The sequence below is a fragment of the Octopus bimaculoides genome, chromosome 26 (genome assembly GCF_046866305.1).
Source record: "Octopus bimaculoides isolate indiv1 chromosome 26, ASM4686630v1, whole genome shotgun sequence".
Taxonomy (NCBI): Eukaryota; Metazoa; Mollusca; class Cephalopoda; order Octopoda; family Octopodidae; genus Octopus; species Octopus bimaculoides.
The window spans coordinates 1,895,709-1,908,751 of NC_142953.1; the positions used below are offsets into that span (position 1 = coordinate 1,895,709).

General features: G+C 36.5%; 1 protein-coding gene across 7 annotated transcripts in view; it reads right to left on the reverse strand.

Moving 5' to 3' along the window:
* LOC106875840 (serine/threonine-protein kinase TAO1) overlaps positions 1-13,043 on the reverse strand; it is an 83,909-nt gene that overhangs the window by 26,375 nt on the left and 44,491 nt on the right. For 6 of the 7 annotated variants that reach the window (XM_089342688.1, XM_089342692.1, XM_089342690.1 and 3 more), the window contains 8 exons: positions 9,173-9,401; positions 6,051-6,122; positions 5,729-5,830; positions 4,831-4,876; positions 3,398-3,547; positions 2,866-3,018; positions 1,832-2,007; positions 856-1,041 (listed from right to left, as the gene is read on the reverse strand). In XM_089342688.1, coding sequence (XP_089198814.1) covers positions 856-1,041; positions 1,832-2,007; positions 2,866-3,018; positions 3,398-3,547; positions 4,831-4,876; positions 5,729-5,830; positions 6,051-6,122; positions 9,173-9,304 — 1,017 coding nt within the window. In that variant the 5' untranslated portion in view covers positions 9,305-9,401. Of the gene's footprint in view, positions 1-855; positions 1,042-1,831; positions 2,008-2,865; positions 3,019-3,397; positions 3,548-4,830; positions 4,877-5,728; positions 5,831-6,050; positions 6,123-9,172; positions 9,402-12,473; positions 12,597-13,043 lie in introns of all 7 variants that reach the window. The other variant, XM_089342695.1, reaches the window with a different exon arrangement.

Genomic DNA, 13,043 nt, shown 5'->3' on the forward strand with positions numbered 1-13,043 from the left:
CACGTAAAAAGCACCACTGCTGGTGTCACAGAAAAAGCACCACTGCTGGTGCCACAGAAAAAGCACCACTGCTGGTGCCACAGAAAAAGCACCACTGCTGGTGCCACGTAAAAAGCACCACTGCTGGTGTCACAGAAAAAGCACCACTGCTGGTGCCACAGAAAAAGCACCACTGCTGGTGTCACAGAAAAAGCACCACTGCTGGTGCCACAGAAAAAGCACCACTGCTGGTGCCACGTAAAAAGCACCACTGCTGGTGTCACAGAAAAAGCACCACTGCTGGTGCCACAGAAAAAGCACCACTGCTGGTGTCACAGAAAAAGCACCACTGCTGGTGCCACAGAAAAAGCACCACTGCTGGTGCCATGTAAAAAGCACTACTGCTGGTGTCACAGAAAAAGCACCACTGCTGGTGCCACAGAAAAAGCACCACTACTGGTGCCACGTAAAAAGCACCACTGCTGGTGCTACATAAAAAACAACTGTGATGATGCCACATAAAAAGCACCCTGTACACTCAGTAAAGCAGTTGGCATTAGAAAGAGCATCCAGCTGTAAAAACCCTGCCAAAACAGAGAGTTGGAACCTGGCAAATTGAAACTTCAAACATGAATTCCACACCTCAACAGAGAATGATGACTATAGCAATAGCCATGCATGCTACTGCAGATGACTGCCGGATGGGGTCAGCATTCATGTGGGACATGGTGAACTCCCTGGTCAGAAGCAGATCAATCCATCCCAGGTGAATGTCTCCGCAAGTACATTTACCCCCAATGCTACATCAACAACAAAAATACTTTTAATGAAACAGAAGAAACAGCGCATATCACCAGAGGGCCGTGGCACAATTACCTGAGAAGAATCATCAGCAGATGGCTCCCCGGTTGAATTCTTTGCTTCATCATCGTTATTTTCCACCATCAAGATCTTTTTCATGCGTCTATACTGGAGATTATCCAGTTCTCGAACAGCATCCTTCGTTCGAAAAATCAAATCTAAAATCACAGTATTCGATCTGGGTGTATTGACAAACTGATGCTGGAAAGGACAAAAGGGAATTAAAAAAATAAAGGATTAATTAGAAGCAAGAACAATCAACAGCAAAATTAGTAAATTTATACATATGACATTTTTAGTTCTGCCACAGACAATATCTGTAGTTTTGCTGACATGATTAAATGTATACAGTCCCTACTAAAGTGCAAATGGGCTACAGCAAATATTCTGCTCAATACCACAGATTTGCTGGTCAGTTGCTTGACCATAACCAGGTGAGCACCATAGCCATGTGTCGAGAGGAATTCTTACGGGTTTGAATAATTCACTCCTGGAAACGTGTATTTCATTCATCATCCTTAAATAACTCTTATTCATGGACTACCTGACCTGCAAAAAATTCTAACTGGGCCCCACCTGCAAGGTTCTACATTGTTTATTTTGTATTGTGCACATATGGTTGAGATGCATGTGCCTGGTGCACCCTAATCGGAAAGGTAGCCATGATGAATATTTTGGGCTTCATATATTTCTACTCCAGTGTCACTTTGATGGAATGTGCTGCTCTTTCACTCAATAATAATTCTTTCTGTTATAGGAATAAGGCCTGAAATTTTGAGGGGAGAGGTTATTCAATTACATTGACCTCATATATTTGGTCTGCGCTTCATTATTATCATTATTTTAGTCTCTTCATCAAAGTTCTTTTATCACACACCCTGTGACCTCTTCAGTGACTCTCCACCCCATGTGTCTTCTCTTACTCTGCTTGTTCATAGTTTAAAATTTAAAAAAACATACAGAAAAAAAAAAAAGAAAGCATCCAACTTACAAACAATAACTTCTGGGCACTTGGCCGATCTGCAGGACATTTGGCAAGACAGGAATCAACAAAGTCGTGAAAACTTTCAGACCAGTCACCAGGAGACAGGGTGGGAGAATCATTCTGTGCAATGTGATACAAGGCACTCATTGCGTTCATATTAAACAATGGAGGTTTTCTTTCAGCTGAAACGACAGCAAAAAAAAAAAAAACTTTGTATTAAACACAAGCAAATAAGTTCAACATTTTGTCTTTTTAACCCTTTTGTTACCATATTTCTCTTGAGATGCTTTGTGTTTCTTTCAATTAATTTTAACCATAAGAAAGAATTTAGTAAAATAACTTCGTTATCATTAAGCCAGTGTTAGGAACATAAATTGTGACTAAGATTTGGTGGAAGATTTTAATTCAGAACTTTTGGAAACAAGACATTTGTACTCCAGAGCCGGAGGCAGTTTCAGCCAGGTTGATATCAAAAGGGTTAAATAATAATTTAAAATTTTTAAAAAGCCCAAGACTAAAGTGAAGGTACATAGTCAAGTAGTTAAGCTTGAGTTTGTAATTGTAAGATAGTAGGTTCAATTCCAAGACCAGACAGAGTATTTCGTTTTGTGCTGCTTTCGGTCTAGTCAATAGAAAATGCTGGTGGGTTGATTTTGACCAAATTGTTTTCTCACTGTTGTGGTGGCCTTTTAAGTGGCCCTTTTCTGGTCTCTTGGATACCACTTTGTAACTGCATGGGTCCACCTTGCTAAAACAATGTGAAGAAATGGGCGTCAGTATCCTGCAGGTGGATCGGATTGCACCACGGTGGCAGAGTGAGATCCAAGTGACCAGAGGCTATTAAGAGCCTCAGGTGCCAATAAGCTTCCAAGGAATCAGCTAACAACCCTTGCTATGTACTAACCACTGCAGGTCTTCAGCAGGGAGGACCGGAATTACTCATCTGATGGAAGAGAAAAAGAAAATGCAATGCCTGTATACATAAAGAAAAACCAAAACCAAAACTCCCAGGAGCGAGTTTTATAATCGTTTGTCGTTACCTAATTCAATACAAGTAATTCCTAAAGACCAAATATCGGCGGTTCCTTCATACTGCCCTTCATCCATAGCTAAAATAACTTCAGGTGCCATCCAGTATGGTGTACCAACAAAGGAGTTAGCAGGAGATGTCATAGAAGCTGAACCGAAATCAGCTGAAACAAAAAAAAATAATAATAAATAAATAAAATAAACAAATAAATAAATAGAGAGTAAGTAATTAAAAAGATATCATTAAATTTAGTAGAACTGAATTTAAAAAATTATTAAACAACAAAACAGACTGCAAAAAAATTATCTGGGCATTGTTATACTGTTATACAGTAAAAGAAAATAACTGTAGTAGTAGTAGTAGTAAACAAGGTGAGGACACCTGCCCGTCCAATGTAAATAATGCACTGATATATAATATATAACACAAAATTGGGTGGTATACTATACCACATAAGAACACAAGATGTATAATAAATATATATACTACATATTTCATTAGACACCAAATGTGGTAGAAGACATAACAAAAGTGATACTCACCCAGTTTTACTAGGCCATTTTCTCTGAGAAGAATATTACCAGCTTTAATATCTCTGTGGATTTTGCCTTGGCTATGCAAATAATGCATTCCTTCCAAAGCATCATGGCATATGGCTGATATCTCCACTTGTTTTAAAGGTTTCTTGTGCACTGAAAGAGATTATGGAGTGTGTCACAGATAAGAAACTGAATCCAAAATACAGTCTGATATATGTGCATTATGTTACCACCCACCTAGTAGTTCTCACCTGTGTGCCTAACCAATACACAGACCATTCAAACCCTTTTGTGCATTTTCCACTGCCTCTAAATTCCGTCATCACCAAACAGTCCCAGACAACAACTCTTATTCCTCAAACCCTAGAGCCCTGCCCATTCTACTTCAGCTAACTGACTCCTATCATCTTAGCTATGTCCTACATCTTCCAGACAATTAGCTCTACAATACTACTGTCCCTCAATGCTTCTAAGCATTGAGATGTCCACAGCTTTGGTACTACAGACATGTAATTATAGAACCTGGAACCATGTGGTTGGGAAGCAAGCTTCTTACCACACAGCTATACCTGCACTCGATATTACATTAATAACTTAACTATTTTTTCCTCATTTGACAAGGAAAACAAACTGAAGTTCCTTGCCAAAGAAACCAAAGCCAGACACTAAAAGCTGAAAGCCTAAACTTATTTATCAAACATCATTCAATTCTTTTTTTTGTTTTTTGTTTTTTTCTGGCTCTCCATGTCGTTATGATGTAAACTGAAATGTAGACCTAACCAGTAATTAGAAAGACGTCTTTTGATATGAATGCTTAATAACAATGTTAATTAACTTCTGCATTCATTACGTTAACGTTTCAGACCTGCAAGTCCGTTCGATATATAAAAATAAGATGTTCAATATAAACCTAAGTTAGTTCCAGCTGGCATTAGTTCAGCCAGCTCGTTAACTAAACGATGTAATGTGGTTAGCTTACATGAAATTGTTGTGCAGCCCTGCATCAGCTCTGAATAGTCACACAGAATATTATCAAAGTGGTTCCAGTAGTGACCATGTCTTGTCCTGAGGTCAGTAAACACAGAACTACAGGATTACACTAGCCAACATGTCTTTCTTTCAAAAGATGGTTAACAGAATTTGAGGGAAATTTGGCTACTATAAGAAATTCCCATATTTTTTAACCTAATTTTTTGACAATAAATGGTTCCTTATACACATTAAAATACGGTTATATCACTCTCAGATGATTGTGCTGAATAATAAATTTGGCAAATGTTTAAAGCAATAAAAAAAAAAACCTTTCTTTTTTTTTAATGGGATATAAATACAAGTCAACATTTTAAAAGGTGAAGAAATTCAACAGTCACCCACCCACTCCTGCCATCCTACCCCTGGTTAGCTCAACATTACAAACAGCCAAGTTCCTTATTTACCTTCAATTATGTCTGCTGCAGAACCAAGACAGTACTCCATGACAAGCTGAGGGAGAGATAATGAGAAAAAAAAACACAAGAAATACAAGAATTTCAAACTCTCACCCTATCATACAATTTCATTATATAAAAAAAAAAACAATAATAATAATAATTACATCATTGAAATCTCAAAGCTATGAGATAATGCAGGATTAATTCAAAACAATGAATAAATAAATAAGTATTATATTTAACAGACTAATCTGAATGCTAAAGGGTTAAGACAAAATGTTTTGGAAGCTGAAATAGAAAACCCATCTGTCATAGATTCAATGTTCAATATCTGAGTTACTTCAAACCCAACATGAGTTCTACAGCCAGTTTCATATCATGGTAAATTGCTTGCACACGGCTACAGTGCTGCTTTGTTCAAAATGGTAAATTCAGATTTGGTCCCATTTCGACAGGACCAAATACACTGCGGGTAATTCTTACGACTACAAACATCAAGTCACTGAACATTATTGTGGTGGAGGGTTTTGTGAAAGATGACCTACAGTTCACAAGATATTGGGATCTGGTCCAGGCTTGGGCAACCATTTTCAAGAAGCAGACCACATGAGATCTGGCTTATCATCAGGTAGGTCACAGGTTGTTCATGACTGATCCTGCCAAATGCAATATTAGATTCGATGAAATTGCCACAGACAAACAGCAACAATGAAAGCAGTTTGGCCAGTGTTGAGTGCACAACATGTCTCTGACATTATGGAAACAGAAGATATCTAAAACAGTTTAATTATTTTTCATTACTTTTGTTTCACTTTTTAGGGTGAGGGGTATTTTTCCCCTAAATTTCTAAATCATATCTAATTGTCTTTCAATAAAACGATAATAAAAAAATAAAGAAACTTACCCATGTCGTATGCTCCCTCAAATAGCACCCTTTAAAATCAATAATATTTCTATGCTTCAAGTCCCGCAGGAATTTCACTTCTTTTACTATGTCTTGCCATTTCTAATAAACAACAGAAAGTGAAATCAATTGGGGGGGGGGGAAAAAAAGTTAAAACATCAGAGGACAAAGAGAAAGTGAAGAAATTGGAGATATTTTTCTGGATTTGCTAATTTTCAAATTGATAAAAAGCCACCCTGGAACCTGTAATTATGCAGGTCTGGATCAAGTAACAAGGAGGAATATGAACAAAATATTAAAATGCTGTAAACTTGTGACTCACCTCTGCAGAACTTTTTCCACTGAAAGACATTTTTTTAATGGCAACAATCTCCTTTGTGATTTGGTTTTTAGCCTGAAGAATAAAGAGAGAAAAAAAGACACTAAGAAGCAAATAATGCATGGCGTGTGGAGTTAAGCAGTACATATGTCAACAAAAAAATGGTTCCTATCAATATTTCACCATTCCTTAACCATATTTCGGATGGAATACACTGCTTGTCTCGATTATTTTTTTTAAATGATCAAAACTTTAGAAAGGAGAATTTCAATAAAATAACTTTTTCCCTTATTTGGTTGAAATATCATCATCATAATCGTTTATAGCTTCCAAGATTTCAATGATGTGATTGTTCATTTTTAAAATGACATTGTAGAGTAGATGTGAGAAGCCAGATAAGCCTTATCTGGCTGGTTTGAAAATAAAACAGGGAGAATCTGGCCGGAGGTAAAGAATACACACACCACCCTAAACCCTAACCCCTAGACCTAAACACCAGGTGCTTGTAATAATATGTAATATTGGGTGCCGCAATATTCTGTCAATCTTATAACCAGACACTAGTGACATTTCTTTAATTGAATAAAAATGCATACAGTTATTGAAAACCAAATTTTCAACACTCATCTATCTACAAAATATTTCATCAAGGCCATCACTCCTATTCCACCTTTTTTTTTTTTTTTTTTTGTTATCTCTCCAAAACCCTTCCTTACATCAGCAAAATATTTCAACAACGATGCCCCCCACACACACACACCTTCACACAGACACAGAAAACAAATAACACTTTTTAATGCAACTTCATTACTTTCAATTAATTATGGTAAAGAGAAGAAAAAAAAAAAAAAACTACATATTCATACTTTGACAATTTAACATATTTGCACTTTAAAATAATTTATGACAATAGAGTGTGTGTATGTATGTGTGAGGGGGAGAGGGATGGGGAGAGAGAGAGATATAGACAGATCTTAGAAAATGTCACCAAATCTATTTGCTTAAATTTTTTTTTTTTTTTTTTTTTTTTTTGTATGTGTTCTAGTTTGGTTTTCATAGTGTTAAACAATTGAGGGATGATAACATGCTAGTTATTTTCCCCAGAAAAAAATTAAAAAAAGGTATTGTACTTATTGCTCACAAACAATTGAACTGATGGAATGTAGAATTAAGCAATTTACACTGGATTTACATTATAATTAACAATATGTCTTTATTTGCTGTCATGATAAAGAGATAGTGTGGGAAGTAGAAGGCTGTCAAATGACAAATAGAGAGTGAGTGAGTGGTAGTAAGTGAAGTAAAATGAATGTAAATGAGAAGATGAAATATTTATCACACTGCACTACTGTCTGGCAAACAAGGAATGAGAGGATTGAAATGAAAGAGCGAGTGCTGGAGTAGAGGGTGAACTTCATATTGCAGCATCAGAAACAGGGACAATTTTAATAAACTGAAAAGGAACAATTAACAACAAAGAAATCTTTATGAGACTCAGTTCTGCTACAAATATTATGATAAAAGCACTTATAAAATAACGATAATTACATGTAGGTCTTTGAAGGTTCGGTTATCCTTTTGGAAGTATATATTATTTTTTTTAATAAAATATTTATAACTATCATTAAATTGTTCAATGGACTAATAAAAATAACAAAAAGAGTAAGTAAAAAGCTGTCATTTTTCTTGGCCTATACTTAATTATCTTTTGTTTCAATCACTGGACAACAGCCATGCTAGGGTACCACCTCGAAGGGTTTTAGTCAAAGGAATCAACCCCAGTATTTCTTTTTAACTCTTTAGCATTCAGATTCCCCTGTCAAACGTAATGCTTATTTGTTACTCTGCACACGTAAGCGAAAGCAGGGTATTGCAGTTGCTCATCTGAGTCTGTTTGTTTGCAAAATTACTGGAAAACAGCTGAATGGATTTTCACCAAATGTGGCAGAAATACTCATTGGGTGAATGGCTCAAACTCATTAAATTTGGGTTTGGTGAATCAAAATGCATTTTTTTCCTCCTTTGTTACACATGCATAAATGATAAGTAGAAGAAATAATTCTTGATGTCCTTTTGTTGAAATACAAATTCGTCTGAGATTATTATATCAAATTTTATATATATATATATATATATATATATATATATCGTGCTATATGGTAGTGGTTCTTATGATTGTCATCTTATTGAGTTTTGGTATTTTATCACCAGCCAGTCAGCCAACAAACCAACCAAGAATCCGTGTTGTATAAACACACACACACACACACACACACACACACACACAGAGTAAGCAATGCAACTCAGAGAGAATATTGATTTTAAAAAGGTACAATCTTCTGTGAAGACAGAATGGAGCCAGGTAATATAGAATATGACTAATACATATATTATTGATCTCAGAGAGAGAGGGGGGGAGGGAGGGAGAGAGAGAGAGAGAGAGAGAGAGAGAGAGAGAGAGAGAGAGAGAGAGAGATGAAAGAATACAGTGACTCTGCTGAGGAACTGATCTTGCAATTGAGAGACGGAAGATAAAGCACTGCAGGTCATTCAGCATGGTGCACAGTCAAGGGCATCCATTGCCGTTTTTATGTTTGTCTAGCCTGAAGGATGTAAGTTTATATGGAATAACAACATGAGAGTGTATGACATTCATGCCTCTCTCAAAGACATTAGAAAATGGAAGAGAAATGGGGTTGACGCAATGTGGACTTGTTCTGATACCACTGGGGCCCTTGCATCTAGTCCAGACAATACTTACAACTGACAGAAGGCCAAGGTGCAAGGCGAAATTTTTTATAGCAGTGGGTTTGGATGAAGAGGAGGTGGTATGGTTTTAATAAGGCAGGAAACAGAGCGTCCAGGAACTTTGTTTTAAAGTGATCAAAATTTAAAATTTTTATCAAAATTCCATGTTAATTTTTGGCCTGAACATCAGTTTAACCCGTCAGCTTTTAAACTGGCCATAGAGAGAAAAACGAGAGAAAGAGAGAGAAAACGAGTGAGAGAGAGATCCTTCAATATTAATTCAGGTGATGTTCGTTTATTCATCTGTTTTGTTTCATTTTAAATTAAATTAGAGAAGCTGAACTGCATAGCTAATTTATTAATTGAAGTCAACTTACAAAATACACTGCACCAAAACTGCCATGGCCAATCTCTCTCAGTTCCGTAAAAACTTTTTCCGGATCTTCCAAGCTGAAGAGAGCTGCAGTTTCAGGGTCCTTTAAGCTTCCTGGCTTTGGTAGGGAAGGCATGATGTTAGCTCCTAACTACCTGCGGTCTCGGTGTGAAGATAGACACAACACGTTCTGTACATTCATTTATTTTAGCATCCACATATGATTCATCAACCTTTGAAAAGAAAAATAACAAAAAGAAATTAATTATTTTACAAGTTAATCATTTTAATTTTAAATTTATAACTTCAATCACAGTGATAACAAGGCAACAGTCTGGTCAGAGCTATACACAAAGTATTTCAATGATAAAGAAAATAGAATACATTATCTGTATGCATACATATAAACGAGGGGATGTTTAAAAGTTCTTGGCTTTAAGGGCATTGCAAAACAGCTGGTTGAAGGCCCAACCTTCTGAATTCTTTTACAGGGCTTAAAAAAACTGAAGGACTGCTGCAATAAGTGTGCGAATCTGGAAGAGGGGAAAATGTTGAATAAAACCATAATTAACTGATCCTCCTGTATTTTCTTTTACCCAAAGTCAGGAACTTTTCAGCACCCCACCCCCTTGTACATACACAACAGTTTATCTACTTGTATGCCAGACTTCTGATCCATCTGGAGTACCTCTGCTGTGGCCCTTTCCTCTCCCCACCACATCACTCCAGCATCTACTGGCCAGCAGCCAAAGCAACAGCACTTGCTGTTCCTTTCCACATTCTCAGACAAAGAGCAAATTGTGAGATTTTTCACTCCTAATGCCAACTGAACTCCTTTCATATGTGTGCGTGGCAGGGGGGTGGTGGCAACCTCTGTTGTACTCTTTCGCCCCAACTTTCTCTCACTCTTTCTTCCTGCTTCATGAGTAACGCTGCGATGGACTGGTGTCCCATCCAGCTGGGGAAGGGGAACACATGCGCCATAGAAACCGGGAAACCGGGCCCATGAGCCTGGCTGGGCTTTAGAAGGGCGCATAAATAAATATATATATATATATAATAACAAAAAGTGACAACAAAAGAATGAGAATGAGACCTCGAGTACTATAATGACAACTTACTGTTTGTTCTAAATTATAAAATATATATAGAGAGAGAGAGAGAGAGAAATTATAACATATAACGTTGCGCCCTGCCCGAAGCTCGTCGAAACGCCGGTGTTAAAACGTGGGTAGCTGATGAAGTAGAATGTTCTCTATGTGGCTCGTGTGTTCTCGTCTACGTTTGTTTGCAATGTCCTGTACCCAGATATGCACCTATACATACAGGTGGATGTCGGTATGCACATACCTGTACGTATATATGCATATACTCATTTACTTTTGTTTTTATTTATATATATATATATATATATATATATAGAGAGAGAGAGAGAGAGAGAGAGAGAGAGAGAGAGAGAGAGAGAGAGAGAGAGAGAGAGAGAGAGAGAGAGAGAGAGAGAGAGAGAGAGAGAGAGAAGAGAGAGAGAGAGAGAGAGAGAGAGAGAGAGAGAAAGAGAGAGAGAGAGAGAGAGAGAGAGAGAGAGAGAGGTCTGGAAAACATTATCATGGAAGAAGAAGAGTGGAGGGTAGTAGATCAAAAAACAGGCAAAGTATACAATGTCAAGAGCTAATTGGGACGAGAGCAGCAAGGTAGCTGGAGAACTCGTGCTTAATCAGGAAGCTTTCCATTGGAGAGTCAAAAATGTGCAGCACACACACACACACACACACAAACATATATTAGATATATTAGATATATAAATTTCTAGCTATAAGATAAAGGTGGAAGGACAAGATGGATACGGCTCTGTGAGAGAGAGAGAGAGAGAGTTAAAAAGCATCAAGAGCCAAGTGTCCTACTTCAAAATCATAATTCCTATCAATAGAATTCCACAGACACAGTCCACTTAACTGCAAGGAACTGATATCAGATCTCAGAAAATTCTGTGCGATAAAAGCTAACATTGTACCCAGAGGGAGATCTAGCTTTCGTTTATTTAAACCTGCTGCTAATGAGTGTAAAGGCATGATTTGCATAATAGAAATTGACAGACAACCAGTAATTCTGAAGAATTCTCACCAGTCAGAAGATATGATAATTTATTAGCAACAACGGTAAAACCAGTTGATCCTAATCAGTAAACTAGATTACGCAGTTAAAATATGAACACAAGCCGGCAAATATTGTTGAAGTTGAAATACAGTTCTTGATGTTTAATTACCATTTAGAATAATTTCAGTTGTGTTTTAGTACAGATAAAATAAAAATAAAATAACAAAACTGTCTTCATAGTCTCATCAACTAAGCATGATTGCTAATCATCGTTTAAGCAGACTGATATTTGGTGAATACCATCAAATTCGGTATTTGTCATACTTAACAAGATTATATTTTCAGTTTTTTTCTTTCTTTTTTCTTTCTTTTTTTTTTTTTTGAGATCTAGCCACTCTAAAGATACGAAATGAAAACATAACTTCACCAAAAATGCCAGAGCCAACTGCCATTAACTAACATTATGAAGAAAGTGGGTTAAAAATGGATTAATTCTAAAGTCTGCCTGCGTGTATGTTAAAGAAGGTGTAGTTACTATGGTTAGCTGAAAAATCTTATCAGAGCTGAATCAACAGTGACTGCTAAGAAAATATACCAATTCTTCAATCCAGATAAAAAAAAAAGTTAAATAAATAAATAAAAACTAGGAGATAAAAATGACTATATGAAATGGTAATTTCTAAATTCCTTTCCACTGAGCTGGGTTTTCCTCGTTCACGTGTTTCTTAACCAGGCAATCACATGTGACAATTGCAACAGAGGAGACCAAGATCAATACCGTTACACGTTTCCAGATATTGAGACTAAGTAACATGATAAATTACTAATTATTTGTCAATTCATCCTTTACGATTATTAAACAGCTTAATGAGAAGCCCCTTCAAATTTCAATATTAGCAACCAAAAATTCAGATGCTGGCTCTACTCCCTAAACTCATGTTGCTCGGAAAATCAATAAAGAAAAAAATTAACAAATACAAAAAAAATAAAATAAGTTATGCACAACAATTGGTTCACAGATAAAACTCAACTCAATTAACCTTTTCCATTGCTGTGTGTCGTCAACAACTTGAATACGACTTGCGTCAAAATTCGAGCCGTTTTATTGAAAACACTAACCTATTTTGAATTGTTATTTAAAGGTGAATCGAGCAGAATGACAAAGCAGAATGGATTGAAAAATAAAGTGCTACATATGATTCAGATCCTACCTCAAGATGTTTGACATAGTAAAATTTACACTAGTGGTTCGCATGACCCTTGTGGGCGACGTGGTGGTGGTGGTGGTCCTATAAGATTTTGTTGCTAAGCTTCATGTGCAATAAATCACACTTCTACAACACACAAAATATTTTGATTGTTTTATACAACTCCTAATAATAATTAGTAACAAAAACATAAGAGTCTTCAACTATAGCTTCAGGCCAACCAAAGCCTTGTGAGTGGATTTGGTACAAGGAAACTGTGTGGAAGCCTGTGGTGTGTGTGTGCCTCTTTATGTTTGTCTCTACCATTGGTTCTTATTTTACTTGGCTGGACCCCAACAGCCATTTGACATTTAAAAAGTCCTATTATTATTTATATAATTAACCCTTTAATTCAAAGCAAAATGAATAAGCATTACTTTGGAAAGAATAAAGTGTATGCTAATCAGGAATTATCTCGTAGCTTTGAGATTTTGATGAGGTAATTGGAAGCCAGGTGTTGAATGAAATTTTTTCATTTTTTAAAATCTTTTTACTTGTTTCAGTCATTAGGCTGTGGCCATACTGGAGCACTGC